This window comes from Centropristis striata, chromosome 4, assembly GCF_030273125.1.
Source record: "Centropristis striata isolate RG_2023a ecotype Rhode Island chromosome 4, C.striata_1.0, whole genome shotgun sequence".
NCBI lineage: Eukaryota > Metazoa > Chordata > Actinopteri > Perciformes > Serranidae > Centropristis > Centropristis striata.
Window position 1 is genome coordinate 14,063,831 of NC_081520.1, and position 27,180 is coordinate 14,091,010.

A 27,180-nucleotide genomic window follows, 5' to 3' on the forward strand; every position below is an offset into this window, starting at 1 on the left:
GGGAAATGACAAACATTAGAGTGAGTCCATTATATTACACTGCATTCCTAAGTTTTCGTCATATTCTGTATGTCGTTTGATTTTGAGTTTAACCAGTTTTTACTTTTTCATTTTGAGCAGAGACTTCAAATTGTTCATAATAAATTATTTTCTACAAAGAAACGCCTGGATATTCTTGCCATCAGTGTGTAAATCGAGAAAATATTCACAACTATCAGTGTCTAATTTTGCTAATTTCTGTGGAATTAAATAATATTACAATTAAACTAATCCCCAGAAATTTATTAAACACCCCTTGTGCTTATGCCTTGCCTGGGGAGCAGTGCATACAAGCATCATCACCAGTTGCTGATCAGTGGCACTAAGCAACCAAGGCAACTTTTTATCTTCCATCCCGAACCACTCAAGAGGGTTAAGATAATGTAAAAGGTAATGAGAACACATTTTATTTTACTATGAGACTGTGTCAGATAAACAGTTTGAGGTAGTTAATCTTCAAGGGAGCGCCACAGACCAGTTTGAAGATTAGATTTGCGTTTCCATCAGGACTGGAGCAAAGATTTAATCATTCCTCGGTGTACCAAAGCAAAGACGTTGTCGAGGTCGAATGTTGCCAGATTTGAAGTTAATCTTCAGGACGTATCCATGTTTGCGGATTAGCGGCTTGGCTGTGCCCTCAATTGAGCGCCTGCACGGGAGGGATGCTCAGCTGTGTCAAGTCAGCCAGAGTCAGCAGGAGTGACACCGGATACAAGACAGGCTTAATTTCATAATAAAAGCATTAAAATAACGGGTAGAATTAAGTACCAGCTGATTCAGGGGGAAAAGAAAAAACATAAAAACATTTAAAAAGACTATTTACATGATATACACATTAAAATTTAGGGAGATCGAATTATAAGCAACACATTTAGTTGATTTGAATCAGTTGTATGGGGGAAGGTTTGGATAAAATAAATAGACAATATTCATTAGGAAATGATTACCATGATTTCACAAAATATACATACAAATACAACATGACGGTCTTTTGTTTGTTTGCTGTGTTTGTTTAAAATATGAATTTAATGGCTGTAGTATAAGTAAGTATATGAAGCCTATTCCTGGATTTTCTCTGTTGTTGCAGATGGTTGCCAATTCACCTTTTATTTTGAAAGATTTAAATCAGAAACTGCAGTTTGTATTCATGCAAGCTTGACAAGAGGAGCCGAGCGCACGGTCCTCCTCCTCAGTTGCAGCCTACAATTCAAGTGTGCACCAGAAAAAAAAAACATGATAAGAAGGATGTCTGGACAGTGAATATGGGAAGCAAAACCTTACTGGCACATAGAGGATTTTAAAATGGGAAAATGGAGTTATTTTGATCAGTGACAGCTGCAGGTGGAGTGTGTTTTTGTTGTTGTTTCTTTTTCCCCATCACAATGTGTAAGGGATGGATGCGGGTCGGATTCCAATTTATTTTCTTTACGGATACAAGGACTGGCAAGTTATCAGCATGAGTTACCGAGGGCAGAAAAACTGATATCAATGTTAAATTCGACTCTGGAGAGAGGACCATGGCGGAAAGGAAGGGACTGTTATTTTCACTGCTGTACTTTATAGCAGAGTTTTGGCTCACTTCGCAGCAGGTCCTGAGAATTGGTAAGTAGTAAAACTGTCTGGTTTTTAAAAATGGTGACTCCTATTTGTTAATATACAGGCATCAGCTATACAATCATCCTCTTTAATGTTCGAATATATGATTTCAGGACCTGGGTGGATGGTAATTTTCCTTTGGGATTAATAACAGACTACCTTTCTTTGTATATGTAATTTTAAAAAAAAAAGTTTTTGTGGCTTTATCATAATGTCTAATATTTTTAACATCTCACAGTGACTATATAGAGTAGCTTCTTTCTAAAGACTGAAAATAAACACCGTACTTAATTAAAATACAGCCAGGGTAATGAATGCAGAGATCATACATGTGGATGTCATGCAAGGTTACCCATTCATAGCAAGTGCAGCTCAGATGCTGTAGGCAAGTTAATGGGAGCAGGATAACCTTTAACTCCTGGCACTATAAATTAAAACTTACAATAGGGAGTCACACTGTTTTCATTTTACATTTGTGATACATTTTCGTTATCTGTTGCTGTGTCACTATAACATTCCTGTTACTGGATCATGCACTCACATCTTCAGTTTCCTGTCACAACCATAAGGGGGATACAGCTGTGTGCCTATGTACGTTAATATAGTTTATACTGAAAAAATACTTTATCATGCAAGGACTTTTCCTGTTGTGATGTTTATAGAGCAGTTTTATGGTTACCCGATTATTTTTCATAAGGGAGGTACTCTGAGGACAGAGTGCTGGGTTATCAAAATACAACTCTTGGTTTTCATCTAAATCATGTTAATCCACTTTGGTGGTGATTAAGTTGCTCTACTGCTGCATCTGAAAGCATGTACTGTTGGCATGATGATGTGTTTGGCACTGAGGAATGTGAAATGGATACAGATCTAAGAGTATAGCGTGAACACTCTCAGTGAAATTGAAACTTCTCGTTTACCAAACACAGTCAAAAGTTATTTAGACTTGGTGGATATATATGCTGATGACCAATGACATCTGTGAATGTAGATCTGAGTCCAAAGTTGTCTGCTAAGCCTTTGAGAGTTGACAAGAACTCTGCTTTCACTTGTAATTAGACAAACAGAGCTCTTGCTCCGACTTTCCCCCTTTGATTTCTGATGCAACTTTGTAACAATGAGCCTGGGTTTGCTGGCAAATTAATGTTCTCTGCTTCTTCCCCATTGGTTATCCACTATTCCTCTCATGGGTTGGAAGATTGCATCACAAAAATGACTTTTTTAATTTAGGCCCTAGGACTCTCTGCTCTGCTCAATGCCCAGGGCAACTGTATATTTCTAAAGTCCCACTACTTCTAAAGACTTTAACATTCAGACTGGTGCGGTTGCATAACTTTGGAGGCTAATAGGCCGGTGCCACCTCCCCGTTCTAACAGTCCCGGCTGTGCTCTATATTGTTAATCTCTCTAAATCATCTATCACTCTCCGAGGCCACCTAATCTTTGTCATTCTCTTCATGACCCGCACACATCATAATCTCTCCCATATGGTGTGTGGCTCGGTTCAATTAACATTTCTCTGTCTTGGCAAGTGGTGGCATCAGATTGTGACTGGCTTCCACTCTTTTCACTGGGGTTGGTAATAATGGTAAATCTTCTCCCTCAAGCCCTTAAACAACTAACACTAATCTTCTTTATGCAGAAAGTCTCTTCCCCAAATATGGTACTTAGGCAGCGACCAAATCTCATCATTGGGGAGAGCACAGAAGCAGCAGCTTGTGGCTTGGCCTCCACTCTATATTTCTGTTTGTTAAACTCCCGTTTCCTTTTGCTCGCATGCTTTATTTATTGGTGACATCTGATTTATTAATGATTCAGCCAATGATGGGAAAGGTATGATTAGCTACTGCTAGCCAGAGAAATATCCTTTGATGCAATCATCTCCCCATTTAATAGTGTTAAATTTAAATTAGGGGGATTTGATGCAGATCATGATCGAGATTTTTATATTTCGGTCTAAATGTTTTGGTGTTGGGTCGCAGGCAGCTATCTTATAAAACAGAGAAACCTCAGTGCTCCACATCAAACGAAGATAGTAGATTGGTTAGGACCTCCTCATTCATTCACAGTCTGGCATTGGCCCAGGTTGGAGTGGTGCTGGTGGTGTTGTTGAGGTGGGGGTGGGCGGTCTCACTGGGAACTGGCCCAGGATGGAGAGAGGGGAGAAAGCAACACACTACGTCATTGTGTTCCTCTGCCTTAAAAGACTCCTCTTCATGTGATAATCGAGTCACAGGAGATTAGAATCAGGATGCTAAGATCAGTTCCTTCATGCTAACCTCTTACATTCTGCATTAAGAAAGGTCCAGCTGCCTAAATCTGAACCCTGTTATTTTTCTTGCTCTGTGCACTGAATGGAAGAACAGAAGTCTATAAAAAGCAAAGCCTACGGGTTTATCAGCATTTGCCTGCAGCACAAGCAGAATCTTTTGTTTTTGTGACCTCCTAGCATGCATCACCCCACAGCATTGTCTGGCCTATTAAAGATGAGATGGAAGCTCAGTGATCCTGAAAATTATATTAGAAAATAATTAATGGTAGCTATAGCAATAGTTTTCATTCCACCTTTCTTTATAAACTGCATTAATTATAAAGCCCTGATAAAAAAAAAAAGTTAACTCTACAGTGTTCAATTTACAAGGAAGAAGCCTTTCCTTGCAAAAGAATCTGGGCTTTAATATGCAAGTCTTCATAGATTGTTAATTTTATTTTATTTTTGAGGATGGTGTGGATGATTGCATTCTTCTTCTACAATGCACAATAAAATGTCTCACAAGACAAGCGTGTCTAGTGATTTCTGCTCTAACTTTATATTTTTACCGGCACCTCAAAGCTCAAACTTGTAATTACTAAAGTATAAATGATCCCAGACAGCTCTAACTTTCTTGTCCATTTGCTCGTTTGCTTGCTAATAGCCTTTTGAGTGAGTGCATTGATTCATGTGTCATGTGCAAACAGAAACTGTGAGGTGCTTAATCCCTATTTCTCTGCATCAGTATTGAAAACTAATCCCATTTACAGTGTTGGTTGGTTCTACTCTGTCAAATGTAGAAGTGCAGAATATAAAGTTGCACTGAACCATGATCCCATGACCCATTTTTGGAGTTAAACTCAAAAACGGACCACACCGCACTGCTGAAAGTTTGTGTTCAGGCAGGATTGTTTACAGGTCACAGCATCATGTCACAAAAGCCTTGTGGATAAATTTCTTCAAAGATATGCATTTTCTCTATGTCTTAATCTTATTTTACTATTCAAATTACTTTACAAATGACTGATCATGTTTAAGACGTGATATGTTATCTATAGATGTGAGTAGAGGTGGAAGAATATAAAGGTTCAAATCGGAGAAAAGGGGAATAATCTTTAATATACATTAGATTTTTATATTGTTACTGTTCATTTGAAGTAAAGCTAGGACAATTTATTTAGCAATATTAGCCATCGCATTTATATAATGTATATGGTAGTCGATAAGTAACAAAATAAATTGCAATACAAAGATGCATCTCTCTGACAAGTCTGTGTAAAATGTCCCAGTCAGTACGTTTGTTGGACACATCTCTTTAATTACTTAATTTAATGGATCCTTATATTCATGAAAAACAATGAAAATAATGAAACAATTAAGTGTTACTGCTTTTGTAGGGCTGTATAGATCGCCAATATTATCAGCCGATATTATCAGCTGATATTGATCTATCAGAGGCATGTTAGTATCTATTGGTTTCAGTATATGCTGTCCGATATGCACCACTATGAAAAACTTTTTTTTACCAAACACATAATGCAGGAAGCGATGCTTGAAGTGATATAGAAATGCTATTAGCCATTTAATAATCTTAAGTTTCTCAGTGATCATTTCTAGAATTGGTTGAAAATGTCATATTCTGTATGTATAATACTGTTAAAATATTTTTTTAATAAAAGCTATTTGTTTAAGAAAGCAGTTCTTTTGAGAAGCTTCGCATAGTCGTATAAAAAAAGGATGCCCAATACACGTAGAAAGGGTCAATTTCCGTTTGAAGCTTAAAAGTTCTGCCATTATATTGTTAAGCCCAAGTTTTTCCTCTCCGAAATCAGTATCATCACTCGTCTGAAAAAATCTGACATCTGTCGGTTTTTAGATTTTTTAAAACTCAAATATGAATATCGGGATCAGCAGAGGTCCAATTTTAAACTTTGAATATGTTATGACACTGGTGCCTGTTTGAATCCTCAGGTGTGGGGAAGGTTTTCCACCAGGCAGAGAGACTGATTTGAAATATTGTACTGAGCTGCGATAAAAGCTGGTTGATTCCAATTAAATGCCGCTCTGCACATCACTGTGACTCAATCTCATTGGACCACAAATGTTAAAGCCTGGGGTAAAGACAAATTTAATTATTTTCCTGGTGATATGCGCATAATGTTTTGTGGGGTCTTTTAATTGAAAATGCATGTAGAGATAAGACTGATGATTTCCTGCCTCAGTTTTCAACCACATGAATATATAAGCTAATTTGAAAGCCATTTTCCAGATATGAAGTGGAATATGGTTGCTGCTTCACTCCAGATGTCTGGATGCCTGATGGTGGTCTTGGGTATGATAATAACTGACTGATTATTGCGGAGCTTTAGTACTCTGTTGCACAATAATCAAGCAAACAGATGGATTGGTCATTTCCTGATAACTTGTAAAACCATCTCAGGTGTATTAGCAAATAACATGTGTTCAAAAACTGTTGAACCAAGAGCCCCACTACCTTAAGCACTACAAATATTTCCCAGTAGAGTTTTTGCCGAAGTGGACCGCACTGATTGCTTGGACCGGAGCTCTTCATGCTGAGCTGCAGACAAACTGCCGTCACACCGAATCTTTCAGGTTGCCTTTCTGGGAATCAAGAAACTCATTATAATTTAAACAGAAATTTACAATCTTATCTCAGGTGGAAATGAGAGCAGAGATAAATGTGTTTCCTTTCACTGTGTGTGCCTTTTCAGGCTTCAAAAGAGGAAATGAATAAGTAAACTGTGCAATAAAATAGATATATTTGCCTTTTGCTGACGTGAAGTTGTCTATGTAAATAGATTATATGGCTCATTTTAAATAACCTTCCAACCAAATACATGTCAGTTTGAACAATGGCCTAACAAGGCATGAGCAGTACTGTCATTGTCTAACAGCTGCTAATACGTTTGCTTTTATTTATAACTTAAGCTTATAGACCTACTGCAGGATTGTCAGAGAGGTTAGTCGTTTCTCCCTGCAGGACACTAAATCAGATGGCTTGTAATGGCAAATCAATATATATTATTAAAAGCTACTGATGAATGCTAAATGTATGAGCCAACTTCTTTTTATTATAGGTAGTGGTTTAGAATGTGTCACATTTAGCCTTATTATTCATTTCTATTATTTGCCATGTAATACACTTTGCAGATGCACACAGATATTTTGACTGCATTTTGAGCTCTTGCATCGTGATGTTTGCATATTATTATGAGTGTGATTAGAGGTCAGCTACAAAAATGTAAATCAGTAAATCTAAATAGCTGCAGCTATTTTTGCCTTTCGCACAATCTGTACCATCTATTTCGACAGCCCAGTTAAAGTATGAGGAAAACAAAATCTCTGATTGGAAATGATGCTGCCACTAGGATTATTTTGTTGCTGAATCTTTAATAGGGCATGTGACATTTGCTGCAGCCTCTGCACTTGAAGCAAACAAACATCAAGACCAGCTGGTCAAAACTCATCTTTATTTCCCCTTTTATATTGAAAACACCTTGAACCACATCAAAGACGCTGAGATGGAATACATTTTCTGGGCAAATTTGGAAGAAGGTGATTGTATTTTGGAATGAAATTTTCATATTGCAGTGGGAAAGAATTTAGGACTTTAACAGCAGCTGCTCACTGAGGCTTGGTAACCATAATTAGGATTGGCACTTTCAAGCATGCTTTTAGTGACCAGGGAGTCCAGACAAGGCTCTCTCAGTTTGGGGTTTGAGGCTATGCTACACCAAAGAAAAAGGTCATTCACAATCAAGGTCTCAAGGGGAGCTTTTTAAAGGCCCTTTCTCCTTCCAAATCAATCACAATTTCACAGGCAATTCTTCAAACACTGTTAGAGAGTGCAATGACCTATTGCCATCTGTAGCCTCAGTGTTGAAGTGAGGTCATTTGCAAACTATTGTAACATCGAAATGGCATCTTCATAATTTGTGTTCATGGTTAATGCAAGTATTGATCAACAACTTTGGAAATGGCAGAGCTTTTAAAGTACATATTGCTAGTCTTGTTAAGGTTGCCACCTAAACAGGATTTTTCCAACAACAAAACTGTTTGTTCGTATTTGCTTATAGGAATAAAGAAAGTGACTGACTCCAACTGTTCAGAAATGGCCTTGTTTCTGCCTGCACTCATGAATGCCAATGTGGTGAGAACAAACATTTAACCCTGACTGTATTATTTCAGAAATCCTATCACTGAAGGCCCAGATCTTTTAAATGATTTACATTTGAAAGGCTTGGGGTGAAATCGACGTGCTGGGGCATTTTCAGCAGGGATAAGGACACTGAATCTCACACGAGTCTGCTCGCACTATATGCAGGTGGTGACAATCCCACGTTTTTCTGACCCTAATCCTCATGTTCTTCATGCTGCGCTTTATGTAACTGAAATATTAAACATTGTCTGTAGCGCTCGTGCCTGGCTGGAGTAATATATTTCCATATTGCCGGCCATGGCATGCTAGAGCCGTCATCTTTCTGGAGCAGTGCAGTGGATTAAGAGTTGGACTGTTTTCAGAATGATCTTCTCAACTCTGGAACAACCCCCTCCCTGTGGCCCTGGCACACACAGCCAGCTGAAAAGTGATTGTGTTCAAAAGAGAAATGTATCTGGAAATTTAATTTTGACAGCTGTAGTGTTAGCTCATTTTAAAAGCATTGGTGAGTGTTTATCGCCTGGTCCAACAGCAGGAAATGTGAAATGGCATTGTCACAACGGTTTTTCTATGAAGAGGCAGCCGACAGCTGTGATGTTACATGCTGATTTAAAAGATTTCTGAATTGGTTAGAAGTCTTTTCAATTAAGCTGATAGTTGGTAGTCTGGGAATCTGAAATAAAAAGTCTGAAGTGATTTGGTGAAATGATAAGTGGATTAATTGATGGACATTATGGCAGAAATTATCATATGCATTGTAAACTGAATTAGATTTTGAAATGTTCATAAAACAAGTAAGGTAAAGCCGTTGGAATTGGAATTTGTGATATTCAGATTTTAAGTACCAATTAATCGATCATAAAAAATATTGTTGATTGCATCCTTAACTGTAATGTATACATGATTTCCAAAACACCATGTTAAACTTGGTTGTGCTCCGTTATGCTACTTCCAGGTGCATTTAATTACTTAAAGACAGGCATGACAAGAGAATCCCTTTGGCACGGCTGATTATTATGTTTTAGCAAATGAAAAATGTTTAGTCTCACCATATATAACGTGCAGTTTCTACATAAGAGTGGATGATGTTAATCCACTGCAGCATCATTTAGCCTCCGAGTCTTTCTCCTCTTACACTGCTGCCTCTATAAACAGTGATGCCGCAAAGGTTAGCTTTACATTTTCATTGTGGTTTTTATGGATCATAAAACTGCTGATTTTTATACACTGTATTTTACAGTTGAACCAATGTTAGATTATTACAGACTGACCACTAAATTTCACAATAAAATATTATTTGGTCATTTCAAGTAGCTGCAGCACTTCACAGGACGTTTTAGGGGATTTTTAGGACACTGCCGATTTTAGAAGGGGGAAAAATACCGATATGACAACTGATATAATGATTTTTTTTAAGCTAGAATGAAAATAGACATTTTCTATGTGGATTGTGCACTGATAAGAACGAGTCTTGCTCTACTTCAAAGTCACAGATGCCAGTCTGGGATTAATGAAACTTCCACATCTTCTATTAGAGAACTTTAATGTTTCATAAACACATAGCAGCAAAGTCAGTCCAGAATAAAGAAAAAAAAACAATCAGCTTAAAAGAAGCATGTGGAGAAGAAAACATAATAGGCGGATGATATGCTTCTGTCCTGAACAGTAGCTATGGAAAAAGTGGAATAATGCACTTCAAGAGACTGTATATCATAACGCATTTTCAAAACACGTCAGCCAGTGATTGATTTCTTTTTTTGCCAGGAGCATGGCTGCAGGATAGAGTTTGCATGCAGCTCTAACCATATCTAGCTCAGCTTTTTTCAGCAGCATCTATCATCTGTCCATTGTACTTTAGATTAAAACCATGTCCACTTCCATATGATGAAAGCCTCCACAACTCTGTTCCAATGGAAACCATTATATTAAAAAAATAGTGATATGGGGCATAGTTTGCAGTTTATCAGATCACAAATGAGACAAGAATTAGATGGCTATCACAGCACACTTCACTCATAACTTACAACAATAAAAGTGGAAACTTTCCACCTTCATACAGCCTTAAATGAAGCAACTGAAATTGAATTTTATCGATTACGGTATTAAAAAAGAACAATTGGGGCAAAAAATTGTTCTTAAAAATTGCAATACTTAAGCAAATCAATATTTTTCCCATCCCTAGTATTTAGAGAATTAAGAATTAGGGTTTTAATGGAAGCAGCCTATCATGGTAACAGTGTTTTGGCAGCCTGAGCAGAAACACTTAACCTCTTCCCAGTAAATTACATTATGTTTTGGGACTTCACTGTGTGGTACCATTAATCATGAGCTGGTGGGCACATGATTCAGTGTGATTTCATTGAAGGTGACTGTTGTCTAGAGCAGTGAATTAAAAAAGATTAGCAATCTGATTGACTAAGGAGAACGAGTGCAGCGGTTGTTGAACTGGACTGAATCCCTTTTTTAAAAGAAGGAGAGAAAAAGATGATATGGGATGGTTTTAAATGGCTGCCAAGACCATGCATTACTGGATATGTTAAGTCTCACCATATATTAGCTGAGAAACTGTTTTATAATGAACTGAAGGTGAGGGTGTCTTCCTATTTAAATTGCCACTGTGTCTGCTTGTGAAATTTAGGCCACATAAATAGGGTGAAGTCAGTAAAGGTCAAGCTTTTCTCTGAATGGGATTAAATCTGTCACCTCAACCTGGTCTCCTAGTAGCATTATGTGGACAAGTACAGAGAAAATTGGGCCACATTATGCAACTGTCAGCATTCAGTCATGGTAACCTTCAAACACTAAGATGGAGGTGAATAACTACACTGAATTTAACTTTCTGCTATAACTTCAGTGTGATCTGGCTAACACTCACCACCACCATGTCTTCTCTTCCTACAGGCGGCATCTTTGAGACACTTGAGAATGAGCCCATTAGTGTTGAAGAACTGGCCTTTAAATTTGCCGTAACCAACATAAACAGGAACCGGACCTTAATGCCAAACACCACATTGACCTATGACATCCAGAGAATAAACCTGTTCGACAGTTTTGAAGCCTCAAGAAGAGGTAAGGAGGATCTCGTTTAATTCTGAAAGTTTTTTGTGTTGAAGAATCAATGAAAGATTGTTTATGTCATAAGTGTCTCTCTCCTGTTGGTCATTTGTTATTTTCTCTCTCTCCGCTGTCCGTTTCATTACTTCAGCCTGTGACCAGTTGGCTCTGGGTGTCGGGGCGGTATTTGGCCCATCTCACAGCTCATCTGTTAGTGCGGTCCAGTCTATTTGTAACGCCCTTGAAGTCCCTCACATCCAGACACGCTGGAAACACCCCTCAGTGGACAACAAAGACAGCTTCTACATTAACCTCTATCCTGAATACACCTCCATAAGCCGAGCTGTGCTGGACATAGTGCAGTACTACAAGTGGAAGACGGTCACTGTGGTCTACGAGGATGCAACTGGTGAGTCAAACCAGTGAAGCATTACAACAGAAACTTTAGAGGCACATCATTTCACACTGTATATACTTTAAAAACTGACGGCCACACCAGTGTATTTAAAAAAATGTGGGAATTGGTTTGTGCATTTTGTGTGGATAGTGCACATGTTTGTGTGATACAGTTTAACCACATGAGGGTGTGGAGGTGGAATACTAAACTTAAAGTGTTTGTTGGTGGTAGGCAGAAAGTGATGTGAAAGGTTTGCAATAGGTTGTTTTATCTGGATTATAATATGTAAAACTTTACTAAGCATCACTTCATTTTGAAATATTGCCAGAGAACTCAAATATCAGAAACAGTTTTTCTGAAGGTAAAATGGGAACAATCCACTTTAGAACAACACATTTTTAAACGAAGGCCTGCCAGGGAGAGAAATGTATCTCTTCAGAGAGGATAATGTTAGAAGTTCAGAGTTGAGGTTCTTCATTCAAAATGCTCCTCCATAGCTTTTAACAGATATGCATTCTATGCAAACCAGTGTAAGATATTCTCTAAAATCATAAAACAAAAACAAGCTACCTATGTGTTGTGAGAGACATTTTCACTATTCCCAAACATTTCATGGAGTAAATGATGAACAGCTTCATTGCAAAAAAACAACAGAATATTTGAGGAATATTTAAAAATTGTTGCAGCCCATTTACACCACAATTTACAATATTCACTGTACAACAAAGTAATTTACCAGACTATTAGCACTATGGTTTACACCATAGATTTACTGAGCAGAATGTTGAATTGCAAAATTCCCTTTACAGCTATACAAACGTAAAATATCATCATGTGCCAAACACTACTGTAGTCACATGTAGGCCAATTTTAGGCCAGCATATACTTGTAACACCAAACATCCCATTAGATCAAACTTGAGTTGTGTAGTTACAGTAAAATCTCATCAGCCCCATCACAACTCCACTCACAATGTAAGCACAACTACAGGAAACAGACCCAACCACTGAGCATAAAGATACAGCAAAATTATATGAACATGCAGTTTATGACAGGAATGTCAAAGACAAAATGGTTAAAAAAAACATTTAGAATAAACTGAAGAGGAATCCAGTCTGTACACTGCAGCACATATACAGGTAAAGGAGCAGGTGTCTTACCTTTAGAGGAGCTTCTTCTTTGACTTAGTGTTTGCAAACTGGGTATGAAAAGATGCCAACATTGGCAGTCCCAGCAGCACGTGGCGATCAACGTCTCCACTCTGACTGTATGTTGTGAATTGCATTCAGAGTCCAGATACAGTCCAGCGATGTCCCCCACAGCCTGTTGATCGTGTAGCGGTAAATGCAACAGGTCATCTTGAAGGAAATATGATGAAGTATTGTAATCCTGCTCTTGAATATGATATATATATATATATATATATATATATATATATATATATATATATATATATTTTAAAGTCCCGCCATTGCTGCGTGCAGAGCAGTGGGTACCACACTCCGGCGTCCACAACGCGACGCGGAGCTAATTAATCTTAATTCCTCACGAACAGTGACGCGTTAGTGATTGCCGATTGCTAGCCATGTTTCTAGCTCGATAAGTCATAAAATACTCAGTACACCCAGTAAAGGTATTTCTAAGCAGCGGTCCCGATCGCGAACCAATGAGTAATTAGGCCTTACACCTACACCTGCTGCTTCAGAAGTATCATGCTGTTTCCCGCTGCCTAATTTGAACGTTTTTATTTTGAAAACCGGATGTTCACTGGAGGGCAGTGGACACTCGTGTTTCGTTGCTATTGTTGTGGTTTGTTATTGCGGAACTATTATGATTAAAAAAATCTCTGGCTGAAAAAAAATTAATTACGCGGCACAAGGAACCAGAGGAAGATAAACATAACACATATATAGCAAATAAATGAAGGGCTCAACCTGAAAATGGAAAATGAAAAAAACATCCAATATTCCGGATGGTTCTTGCACATTTTTTAAAACATTTTGTGGCTATACATTTTGGCCAAGATAATTTGACTAATACACTAAAATCATTGGTGGAGACGAGTGCTTGTCGCCCCCGTGTGGTCATAGTGAGGAACTGTCTAATTCGTTAAGCTCGCATCAATAATGATGTGACAGTTTAGCTAACACTTCCGTTGACTGCTTTCAAAATAAAGGCATAAACTGTCATAATTGAACAAACACAATGTTTTCCCCCTTAGCGATGGCAGTTTAATACCATAACTCGACATTCGTCGGTGGTGTTATTATTCATCTGACCAATTATAGTAAGTAAGCTAGTGAGCTTCTCCACCAACTCTTAGTAGTAGAAGTAATAAGTTAGCAAAGTTGAAGACGTTGGCGATGGCAACTGACCGGTCTTTTCAGAAATGGGTGTACATAACGCCCTCCGGTGGCCACAGGGAGGAACTGCAATGTCTAATTCGTTAAGATAGCATCAATATGGACGTAACGGTTTATGGTAGCACGTCGGTTGACTTTCAAAATAAAGCCAAAACCTTAATCAACCCAACAGTCGGCCTCATGCTTGTTTGAAAAAAAATAAAAATAATAAAAGTTCACTGGTTGTGACAGTTAAACACTACAACTCCACATTCTTCAGTGGGGTAATATTTATTTAACTGAATGTTGTGCTAGTAAGGTGGTCCACTGACTGCCCTCTACTGTGTTATTATGTCGTATAGTGTCGTGAGCTATTATTGTTCAAGTTACGACACATCTGCCCTCTCGTGGTCACACTCAGGAACTGCAACAAACAAATTAGTCAAAGTTGCGTCGATGTAGACTCAATAGCATTCTAACACATCCGGTAAAAACTTTCAAAATATAACCAAATGCTACAATTACTACAACTTCGGGCAACAACAACTACTATTCGGGCCTGGTACTGAATACTGTTAAATTTCATACAACAAACTTACGTTTGTGGATTCCTATTTTGCATGGTATTTTGACACACACGTGATATATATTTTAACACATGATTCAACAGTCAATGCACTCTTGTTTGCCTTGATGCTAGGTAGACGTAGTTGACCTATGTATTTAAAATCGAGAGTGATTTACTGTCCTCTTGTGGTCACACTGAAGAACTGCAATATTAAAATAGTCAAATTTGCGTCGATGTAGCCTGAAAAGCGTAATAACACTTCCGGTGAAACCTTTCAAAATACAGTGAACAAACTGAGGCAATTAAAATAAATTAAACTTATATAAATAATTAGGTTAATTGTTGTACTCGGTGTTAAAAACGCAAATCATCTTTAAGTGATTTGCTGCCTAGACAGTTGTTTATTAAATCAATACAAATAAGAGCCTCTACTAAAGCGGGTTAGCTAAGTTAGCTTGCTAGCAAATGTTTCACGAATGCTAACGTTAATGTTAGTTTAAATTTAGCAATTTTTGTAGTGTTTTGTGTTGATATTTTGTGATGAATCCATAGACTGTATAAAGGATGAATCGTTGTGAACTGGACACATTTTAGGATCTCAACTTGAATGATGATAAAATAATGAGCCTGCTTACATTAGTCACTGCAGCTCCCTTTACGCTGTGAATCTATGCTGTGAGTATGTGCAAATAGCTAAAACCTATGGGTTATGTTTTTTTGGGATGCTTACAAAATAGTCAAGATTGTAGGTGTTAGAATTGTATCTAATCCTGTAGAATTTATATTTATTAAATATACTTTCTCCTCTCATCTTATTGTCTTGTCTGATAGAATAGATCCTCTGTAAATACAACAGGTTTATTGTTAAATAGATTTTTCTGTTTTGTGGGTTTATACCATAAACTAAATCTCAAAAATCTTTATACATCTATGGCTCATATGCAATGCTTTAGAAAGCCACCTAAACTGTGTAACTAAAGGCAGGTCTGTTGTATGATTAAAAAAAAGAAAAGAACATTTAGCAGAAAGCAGATGCATTTTTTGTTGAAAATCCAATAACATAAACCCACCAAACACTAAAATACAATCAAAAGTTGATTATGTTTGATTCTTCTACCTCACCATAAATAATCTGTTGATGACACTTTACAATAAGGGAAACAACATGAACACAGTGGAGATTGTTTTCTTGCTGTCCAAGAGTATGATAGTTAACCAAATGTCTTCAGAAGGTGGGTTTGTTGTAAATAATCATTGTTGAGCCTAATAATGGTTTTCTTGTCTTATTATTTAAGGACTGATTCGTTTGCAAGAGTTGATCAAAGCTCCCTCCAGATACAGCATTAAAATCAAGATCCGCCAGCTGCCAACAGGAAGTAAAGATGCCCGTCCTCTGTTGAAAGAGATGAAGAAGGGGAAGGAGTTCTACGTCATCTTTGACTGCTCTTACCAAACATCAGCTGATGTTCTCAAGCAGGTGAATAGCACAAACATCCACCAGCATGTTGTCCACACTGGGCAGAGGTCATTGTCCTCAGGGTTTAATTCAAAACTAGACACCCAAAATACAATGTTCTGTCTGAAATCCAATTTTTATTTTTCATTGGAGAGTAGTCGCTGTGTTATTTTGGTGTTTCTGCATTGCTTTTGGTTTAATATTCACTGTGTGCAAGATTAGTCTAATTCTATCCCCCTCAGAAATCCTATGATCATTTCCAAATCCAAGCAGAGCCTATTTTTGAGCCAGACATACACATTTAGAACCGAAAGCTGCATGGAAGATTAATTGGAAACACTACACTAACATGAGCAAATACTCATTGGATACTTGCTAGAGCAAACCTTGCAAACAATACAAAAAAACAAAACAAATCAGAAGACTGGTTGAATGTGTAATACAGGTCTCTTGGTATAGATGGCTTTAGGGAAAGACAACATTGTATATGCTGGCTGGAGAGAAACGTGAATACATAGTAAACTGTCCACCATCCGTTCATCTCTTATCCTGTTTAGATCTTGTCCATGGGGATGATGACTGAATATTACCATTTCTTCTTCACCACCTTGGTAAGAACACTAAGAAACACATGAAGACTGTTTTGTTTAACATATGTGCACCGGAACTCTCAAGGATTCTCAAGTTTCTCTTCAAAATTGGATTGAAAACTGTGATGGATATGCACTTACACTGTTCCATTGTCTTAATTAAGTATCCTTTTATCCTACGCAAGCCTAGATGTGTGTATTCACCTAGAGATTGTGTTATGCAAAGATTATGCAGATGAACTCAAACATCTGTGGTTTGTTTTATAATAAGATTGCTGGATGTTTTCAGTGCCCTTGGCATAATTCCATGGTATTATACTGTATATTGTTCCACTATTTTAATCAAGTGTCCCTTTACCCTTGCTGAATAACTCACTTTTACTTTTGGGGTGTTTTTTAAGCCGAATCACATTCATTCTGCTCTGATTTCCTTGTACAGGACCTGTTCTCCCTTGACCTGGAGCCTTACCGCTACAGTGGGGTCAACATGACGGGGTTCAGACTGCTCAACATAGACAGCCCTCAGGTGGCCTCAGTGGTGGAGAGGTGGGCCATGGAGCGACTGCAGGCTCCCTCCAAAGCTGAGACGGGAATGATGGAAGGGATGATGACAGTGAGTTTACCTTCCTCCTTTTATTCTTCATGCTAAAGATCTATCAAGTGCAGGTGCTGTTTGTCAGTGTGGACACACATGTCCTCTCTGATGGTATTGTGATTATTTATATACTATAAGCAACATGCTCAAAAGGTCACCAGAAGCCTATTATATCAATATGAAAACTCAACAATAAATGGAATGCATATGGACAGCCTGAGCTTGTCAGCTGAAAAAAGTTGAAGCCGAAGTTTGAATATTATTGACTCTCAGTTTGACATTAACCAGTTTTATTTCCAAACATTGTCTTCCTGTTGCTTTGATTTTCTTAAGCAAGTTAGGACAATTTGATTTGTCAGCACATTTTCCCATTTCTTTACATCTTTTAAAGGGGTAAAGGAGTGAACATAATTTTGTAGAACATCTCATAATCAGCTAGAAATGAGTCAAAGGACTGTAAACTTATTTTATTTACATACTGCTTACTTTGTCTGCCAAACTTGGCCAGTACTCTAATGTCAAATAGGGCTGTTCTCCACATCCACACATAATTGCTGGGAGATTATATGTAAATGTGTAAACAAGTTGCCTTTTTTGGAAGCTGCACAGGACCTTTATAAAGAATTAATCTGAGACCCTCATTGCCCACACTTGAGTCACAATACAGCAATCCTACCATGTTGCTTTCTGATTATGTGTACAATCAGTGAGGTATTTTGAATAAAATTGCTCACCAAATTGTGCTCACTGTGGCTGGTTGTGGTTGCCTGTTTGATTGCTTTCCATGTAGTTTGTAAAAGTAGTGCTGCAGTTTTGTGGGTTTGCTTTGAGAAACCACACTGTGCCGTGCACGTACATCAACAGTCCTGATGTGGTAAGTGCATGACGTGATCCCCGCTGATGGATGCTGGCGGCTGTGTCTTTCTTTCAGACTGAAGCAGCTCTGATGTACGATGCCGTCTACATGGTGGCTGCTGCCTCGCAACGCGCCTCCCAGATCACTGTCAGCTCCCTTCAGTGCCACAGACACAAACCCTGGCGCTTTGGATCACGCTTCATGAGCATGCTCAAAGACGTGAGTTTGGTTTATGAATGTGTGACACCAGCCCTTCTTCCTCCATCCATCCATCCGTCCGTTTCACATCCTGCTGCCTCTATTTCATTTCCTTGGGTGCAGGAGCATAAAACAATAGATTAAGGAGATCAGATGTGATGAACGTGTGTGTGAAGATTATATTTAAAATATTTTTTATAAGATAGGGATCAATGACATGCTGCATGTTGAAGGTTTTTTAAAGTAGTGGGTTGTCAGACTCTTTCTGATGAAAGCTGTGTGGATATTTAATGCAAACAGGATGAGATAGTAAAGATTCCCTGAACTTAATACTCATTCTAAAATATATTTGTTCAACATTGCACCCTTGATACTCATTGTTTGAAGTTGAAGGACGCCATAATAAGTTCATCCTGTAGTGTAGATCTTAGGTAATTGAAACTTTTTTTAAAAAGTATTAAATTCTGCGTGAACTATTGATCTGACAGAAGAGGAACACAACAAAAACAAAAGTACATTATAATGTAAACACTGACTGTTTGAAAAACATGGACAATATCTCAGTTTAATTGCGGAAGCAGACTCTCAGCTCTGCTAAGATATTTTGATTTGAATTTAATAGGCTCTCTCGTTACGTTGCTCTCTCTAATTAGATGTTTCTTTTACAAATGAGCTTTTCAATAGCGGATGTGGACAGAATATTGAAGGACACAAGCAATGCCAAAGAGTGTGAGTAAATGAACTTTTCAGCTGTATAGCCCCAGCAGATATTGTCTGTAATTAGACTTGCGATAAGCGTTTTTACATAAACACACTGAAGTATCGAATATGAGTTTCTTGTCTGATGGTGATTAACAGTGTTTTGTTCTGCCTTCTCTCTTCTACTTGATAAACATGACGTCCAATATCTTTGCAAGCGTTGTTTTTATTACAGCGCATTCATTTTAAACGACCATTCTGGGGATTTCTTTCTATGTTATGGTCTATTTCCTATAAATCATTTGTACTTTATACTAACAGCAAACATTTTCTAAAGCTTCCCAGATGGCTTCTCTGTTAGCCATCAGTGTAAAGGTTCAGCAGAAGCACAACAGACCATCAGGCAGGAAACAGACAGAAAATGGCCAGTCGGAGGAAGCTAATAGGAGAATGAGGAGCAGGTGTGTGGCAGGTGGAGCTTAAACAAGAGAGAACACCTGCTGATGGGTGAAGGAATAGCAGGATCTGAAAGGACAGGAGAGGTCAATGGCAGGCAAACTGGGAAAGTACTCACCCTGATATTGTTAACTGATATTGTTGGTGTCAGTTGTGTTGTATTTGAAGACTTTAAACTCTTTATCTAGTCGATCAAAGAGAACATCCTGTTTTTATTTGATTAATTCTGTGGCAATGCTGGGCTACAGGGGTTGCAGGTTTGAATCCAGCTTGCAGCTCTTCTGTGTGGAGTTTGCATGTTCTGCCCGTGTCAGCGTGGGTCTCTGTTGCCTGTAGGAGTGAATGAGAGTATGGATGGTTGTCTGTCTCTATGTGTCTGCCCTGCGGTAGTCTGGAGACTTGTCCATGGTGCCTGCCTCTTGCCTAATGTCAGCTAGGATCGCCTGATACTGGGCAATGCTGCTGAGAGTTTAGCATACCTGCCATGCCTCACTTTTACCCATGAGACTGACATTTTTGTGTATCCACAAAACCACACCACCACTATCAAAGAAAATAAAAGTTGTGCTACACTATAGATGAAAATGGTTTATTGATAATGCTGGCACACAATAATTATGCAACTTTGATAACAATCAGATGAGACATGCTGTTTGCTGTGGTGGATCACCTACGGCTAGTCATTTTCAAGTCTCTGCAAGCTGAATTTGCTACTGCACAGGCACCAGTGGCTGCCTGGATGCTGGAAAATACATTAAAAAACACTGTGGTGTACTGTGAAAAATCAGCAGTAGCATAGTATGCAGAATTCAAATTGGTTAAAACATGCAAACTACTTACATGGTTCTTTCAGACTGTGTTTTTTAAGAGTGTTATATGAAATACCCTTGAGCAAGACACTGAATCCAGGGGTGCTGCTGCGTGGCTCACCCTGCACTCTGCTCTCGTGGGGGAGGGAAGGCAAAAAGGCAATTTCCCCTGCAGGAATATATGCTGTATCACATATTTAATACCAAAAGTTATGTTTTGCAGAAAAAGTTTCCAAAAGAACTAACAGCTCAAGAAAATAGGGTTCAGCTATGTGCAGTGGAATTATTTTCCTGAATTTACCAATGAACATGTTTATGAGGGTGGTATATAGAAGCTGGAGGGAGAAGTGGAAAAAGCAAATGAGTTTTTTTCTCACAGTGGAGTTGATGGAGTGTCCAATATATTAATGGATAATCATTGAGGTTTCAGTAGTGTGTTGAAAGTAATTCTCATCCTTTTTATCATCTGGTTTCTCCAATCCAAGAAGATCCATGTCATCGCTACATGTGCAGTAATGACACCAACACATGGTGAGACAGACACTTTTGATTGGAGGGGATTTGAAAAGAATTAACGACATGAATAAATCTGGACTTAGGGGTCAAGTAGGTCTCACAGATGTGTGCAGTCAGAGTGTGTGTAGCGGTCTAATCAAAGAGCAACTTCAACCAAATGATACTCTGTAACCCTCTATAGATGCAAAAGATCTTTGCGTTAGAAACGGATGTTAGAAACTTAACAAAGGGATAATGCTCCACATGATGTCATCAAGTTTAATCTTGAATGGTATGTTCGTGTGTGCACGTAACAAACTCAATAATATGCATTACTCTTTGTTAGAGCCAACATGAATTTTATTTCTAAGGATGAATCAGGATTCATTTGTTTTGACTACAATAGATAGAATCAAATTATTTCCAGTTAGAAACTGACTGATGTAAGTTTCTGTCTGAAGGCTGAAAGAACAAGATGATGAAAGGTAAAGGCTCATCATTTGTTCGGCATCTCTTAATACACCTGCAATCGATTTCTAACAAAAAGAGTCCTCCCGAATGTGTGATATGATATGCATATATATTGAGTTTGAAGTATTTTGGAGACTCTAATGCATGGTGTAGCATGACACTAAATGAGTTACCCAGATTATTAGATTATATTACAATCAATCATTGCAATAAAACCTTTCCCTTTTTCATCAAAAGTCATTTATTAATTCAGACAGTCCCGATATGATCTCTGGTAGTTTGGATCTTTTACCAGTAATCATGTGCTCAGTGGCATTTGGTGTGTGTCACACCACGTGCCCCCAATAATTTTTAGTTCTGAGAGTACACGTGAGCTTCAACACAAGTTCTTTAAAGATAAACAATTCACACAGCTCTTCTCCCATATATCTGCTATATTTCCCAAATGTATTTGGCTATTATTGTGCTCTTCTGTTCATTAGAAAAACCTAGCAGCTATGTCAATTTCCAAACAATTTATAACTTTTACGCTTATCCACAATAACCCACAAGTTTTTTTGTTATCAGTTTTTCTGAAAACTATCAACCGACGAGCAAAGAAGAAACTGCTCACAACAAGTTCTATAGATTATCAGTCATAAGTGTCCAGTTTTTCAGTAATAATGTGGAAATGAGGGAGAAACAACATGCTTTTGCTTTCATCAGTGTCAGTCTCAAATAGAAATCCACCATCACCACGTGTGTCTATAAGGTTTGATATATGAATACTTGTGTAATGGGGTGAACTGCCTCTTTAATTCTATTCCATTACATCTTGATTTGTAATAAATTAAAATCATGAAATACACTGGCAGACTTTCAGTATGTGTATTGATTGGTAGATATGCCATCTTTCCATAAAGAAACTGACTTCTTAGCTTCCTCCAATAGTGCAGAATTGAGATGCAGCTCATTTCTCTAAGCCCTCTCTAACAGAGATTTAACCTGACTGTTATTCAGCTGAGCTCACTTCATTATCAACTGCATTCAAATATCTCTGAGCTCTGCTGCCCACCCGCTGCTCTCCACTCAGGCAGAGGCCATGCCTGCCTGCTCCATTTATATCACTGTCCACCATGTTATATACTCACAGATACTTGAGAATCCAGCCAATGTAAAAATCCCCATTAAGATGCAGTTAGCCTTTGTCAGTGTTATTTGCCTAATGTAGAACTCATCAATTATTAATTTTTCAAGAATTGTTTTCATTTTTTACTGACTTCTGCTTTACTTTGCATTTATGTATATGACATTAAAAACAGAGGGATTCATTGGTTTTGTTTTCTGCACTCTCTTTGCCACAGGCACAATGGAATGGCTTGACGGGACAAATAATTATAAACAAGACAGACGGCCTGCGGAAAGAATTTGATTTAGATGTCATCAGCCTAAAGGAAGATGGCTTGGAGAAGGTAAACTATCTGACCTGTTTCTGTCCTGTTTCTATGCTGTTATTACAGACATTCATATAGCAGAGCTGAACAGAATAGGACAAATAAAGACAAACAGCACCTCTGCTATACACTGTAATGTCTTTTTTTTTTTTAATTAACAGAAAGATGACTTGTCTGTAAAACAATATACCGTATCTGGAAATCTGGAGCACTAATTATACCTCAAAAAAGGAGCAGTTTTGACACAGCTCATGCAAATCATTGTAGCTGTCATTTTAAGGTCAAAAGTTTGTAGATGTCCCTTTAATCATATTGACAATGCTGCTCCCAATTTTGGCAGGTTATTAACAGCCCTGTTATCTCTTAATGACAGATCTCTTCAGGACAAAGACATTAAACTTAAGTGAACACAGTTGGAAGTAAAGATTGAAATGAATACAGAATACGAGCTGTAACCAGAGGAGTTGTTATTTTCCACATTTGTCCTTGAGCCAAAATTCACCATCATTGTTGATTGTTTTTTAAGTTCAGGGCTCTGTTATTAAAATGCTTTCTCTTTATTATTTCTGCAAGAATATCGCGGGCAACAACCGCCTGAATAAAGTGTGGAAAAAGGTCTGTACTTTGGCTGCACTGGCAGACTAAAGGGATTTTAAGACTGGTTATTAATTTATTCTACCTGCTGCCCTCCGTGGTGTCCCCCCACCCCCACTCCTCATCCCTTAAAAAAAAGAAAAGTTTTAGGTACTGGTGAGAAGAAATGTTCAACATTTCTGTACTGGAAATTCCATTCAAGTTTTATAAAACGTTGTGTTTTATATTTGATTCCTTTTTTCCCTCCCCCACTCTCTTACCTATGTTTATGCTTCCACTGTAATGTTTCTGCTTCCAATACTTGTTTTTTCCCCTTCTTTGCATTCCTTCCCATGATCATATGAAGGTGTCTAGGGTAACTATGGATCTTTGATGCCCAGTCAGTGTGGTTATTTGGATATTTCCTTTTTTACAGATTGGTGTATGGAACTCCCAAACCGGCCTTAATTTAACAGAAAACAACAAGGACTCATCTACAAATGTGACTGATTCAATGGCCAACAGGACCCTCATTGTCACAACTATTCTGGTATGAATTAAAGTAATTATCAGACCACACTATATCAGGAATGTCTTAATAAAGCTAACAAAGTCTGTTTTTTGCCTTGTTTCAGGAAAATCCTTATGTCATGTATAAAAAATCTGATAAGCCACTGTATGGAAATGATCGCTTTGAGGGCTACTGCCTAGACCTCCTCAAAGAGCTCTCCAACATTTTGGGCTTCTCCTATGAGGTAAAGCTGGTGTCTGATGGCAAATATGGAGCTCAGAATGACAAGGGGGAGTGGAACGGCATGGTGCGAGAACTCATTGACCATGTGAGTATCAATTGATATTTTATATGAGAGAATATTCCAGTGATCAGCAGTATGATCTGTCTTTGACTGTGGCTCTGCTTGATTTCTCCGTTCTAAACCAGGTCGCTGACCTTGCTGTGGCCCCTCTTACTATCACATATGTTAGAGAAAAGGTGATAGATTTCTCCAAGCCCTTCATGACACTGGGGATCAGCATCCTCTACCATAAACCTAACGGCACAAATCCAGGAGTGTTCTCCTTCCTTAACCCACTGTCTCCTGATATCTGGATGTATGTGCTGCTGGCATGCCTCGGTGTCAGCTGTGTGCTGTTTGTTATCGCCAGGTAAAAAAAATACTACATAATAAATGGGGCTAAAGGATTAGTGTGTCCATAGTTACAATTAACTTTATATGTTCATTATGGTTGGTTGCACGTTAAGTAACAGTGTTTGGCCAAAACTAATTTGGCTTTGTTTGAATGTTTGAACTCCCTGTATGCAATTTGCCATTTGTATTTAGAAAAATCCAACTATTCATTTTGGCTGCAACAAGGATCATAGATTAATTGCACTCTGCTGAAATAACTGACAACTATAATGTTTTCATGTCCTTCAGAATTGAGTCAGAATGATTTTTGCCTGTTATCTGTTGAATAAAAATGCAGGTAGTAATGACTGATATCAACATTTACCACAGGCCTTAATAGGGTATTATGTTGCCGTTTAATTCTTCACCTTCAGGTTTACTCCCTATGAGTGGTACAACCCTCACCCCTGCAACCCGGACTCAGATGTCGTTGAAAACAACTTCACTCTAATAAACAGTGTCTGGTTTGGAGTTGGAGCACTTATGCAGCAAGGTATACTTACTGCAGTTATAATTGTATTATCATGCTGTTTCCATACCTGGTAGTCATTTGTTAGAGCACCTTCAAGCATCACCTTCATACATGAAATAATGTTTGTGGTGTGCCTGAAGGAAAAAAATAAGGTAGTAGTTAGTGTCATGGATATTCTATTTACACGCTGTATTGTAATTATATCATGTTGTATTTGTTTGTAAAATTTCAAAATGTACCTTATGTTATCTTACAGGATCTGAACTGATGCCTAAGGCCCTCTCTACAAGGATAGTCGGTGGAATATGGTGGTTCTTTACGTTGATCATAATTTCCTCGTACACTGCTAACTTGGCTGCCTTCCTCACTGTGGAAAGAATGGACTCACCAATCGACTCTGCAGATGACTTAGCCAAGCAAACCAAAATAGAGTATGGTGCTGTAAGAGACGGCTCCACCATGACCTTTTTTAAGGTAATCTTCTTTCCACTGGACAGCAAATGGAAAAGTAACTGGACAACAATGGAGACAGGGATGCACACAAAAACTACCACTTTTGATTTTATTAAGCCTGACAAGTTTTACCCCTGAGCCATCAGTACTCACTAACGTTACAGTAACATGACATATGCTGTTTGAAGGGTTGGGCTGGGGAAAAAGAGTAGGGTTAAAAGGTTAATATCTTAGGAACGTCTTCATACACGCCATTTAACAAAAGCCTGTGGGCAATATGTCCAATAAAATATTTATTGCTTTGTCTATAGAACATCAACACATTTATCTGAATGTATAGACAAAATTGGATGAACTTGGGCAGATTTGTACACACTTGTCACATCACATTTCCTGCCATGCATCAGGAAGATTGCTCCAGTCAAATAAAAGCCCCCAAATGCTGTTTAGTTTGAAATATTAGAAACAACCACCAACCAATGACCATGTATCAACATTATCTGCTCAGTGTAAGCCTCTATGTTGTTGTTGTTTTTGCAGTGTTGACCATCAAGATACATTTCTTTAAACTTCTATAAATCCTGATTCAACAGAAATCGAAGATCTCAACATACGAGAAAATGTGGGCATTCATGAGCAGCAGAAAAAACACGGCTTTGGTGAAAAACAACCGGGAGGGGATCCAGAGGGTTCTCACCACAGACTACGCTCTTCTGATGGAGTCGACCAGCATCGAGTACATCAGCCAGCGTAACTGCAACCTCACACAGATTGGGGGCTTGATAGATTCCAAGGGCTATGGAGTGGGAACGCCGATTGGTAAGACAGATCAGTAACACGCTACTTATAACCATAATAATGAATTAATGCCCCGTCTAGAAAACAACAAACTTGAAGGTTATGATACTGGTAATGGCAGTAATGATGGTTTTTATCCTGCTGTAGGCTCCCCTTACAGAGACAAGGTCACCATCGCCATCTTGCAGCTTCAGGAAGAAGGGAAGCTGCACATGATGAAGGAGAAATGGTGGAGAGGGAATGGCTGCCCAGAGGAGGACAGCAAAGAGGCTAGTGCTCTGGGTGTGGAGAACATAGGGGGAATCTTTATTGTGCTGGCAGCTGGACTAGTCCTCTCAGTTTTTGTGGCAATTGGAGAGTTTATTTACAAATCCAGAAAAAACTTGGACATTGAGGAGGTGAGTGTTGGTCAGTGCGAATGGCACAACAAATATTAACACTAGGGGAATCAAATGAAGACTGTTATGAACCCTACTACACATTTGTGTTGTCGTTGTTGTCTTCAGAGGACTACAGTAACCACTGGGCCAACAAGGATTTGAAGTCTGAATGTGTTGAACTGCATTGTTACAATCAAAACAGAAATACTTTTGAAAGCAGAGTTTAGTGTTTTCAGTAGTTTTGATGTAGAGCACACGGACATTTTAGTCTTAATTGGAAGAATACATTTAAAACCCTTTTTATGATGACAGATGGTTGTTGACTTCTGACATCATGACACTTGACCATCTTGGCCTTGCTGTTTTTTTTGCAAAAAAAACTAACATTGTTTTATGTGAAAAAAAATATTGTTGGTAAGTGATGGTAAGTGTTTTCTTTTAAGGCATGTTTGCCATGTTTATTTCAACAACTGCAGTAGGTTTGGGTTGAGAGTACAGTTATAAAATGTTTGTAATTTTCGTATTTATAGCGCACAGAAACTTTGACATAACAGCATTTCTTCTTACCACTTTTGTATGTACTCATGTATTTCAGAAAATCTTGATTTATTCAATGAAGGTTGTTTCCACTTTGTTTATGAATGAGTGTTCCCACAAAATGTTATTCAAGTTGCTTGTTTGACACTCAGGCCATCAATTGCTTACTGTCTTTACTTTTTTTTGTTGCTTTTGTATCATACAGAGTTCATAAACATGCATGTATATGTTTTGTCATGTTGGAGTTGTTTCAGAATGACTAAAGTAATGTAAGAACATTACATCCTTTAACCTTT

At 38.2% G+C, this 27,180-nt stretch overlaps 1 protein-coding gene across 2 annotated transcripts; it reads left to right on the forward strand.

Moving 5' to 3' along the window:
* The first annotated feature begins 1,438 nt into the window (after nt 1-1,438).
* Nucleotides 1,439-27,180, forward strand: LOC131969442 (glutamate receptor ionotropic, kainate 1). 2 transcript variants are annotated; one of them, XM_059330444.1, is made up of 16 exons: nt 1,501-1,641; nt 10,967-11,134; nt 11,271-11,528; nt 15,722-15,903; nt 16,440-16,493; nt 16,912-17,085; nt 17,999-18,142; nt 22,395-22,502; nt 23,058-23,099; nt 23,494-23,607; nt 23,693-23,896; nt 23,998-24,221; nt 24,619-24,737; nt 24,973-25,190; nt 25,763-25,988; nt 26,115-27,180. In XM_059330444.1, the coding sequence occupies exons 1-16, from the start codon at nt 1,557-1,559 to the stop codon at nt 26,402-26,404; spliced, it is 2,610 nt and encodes an 869-aa protein (XP_059186427.1). In that variant the 5' UTR covers nt 1,501-1,556; the 3' UTR covers nt 26,405-27,180. The 2 variants fall into 2 exon arrangements, with proteins under 2 accessions (XP_059186428.1, XP_059186427.1); XM_059330445.1 differs by lacking the exon at nt 23,058-23,099 and having other exon boundaries at nt 1,439-1,641.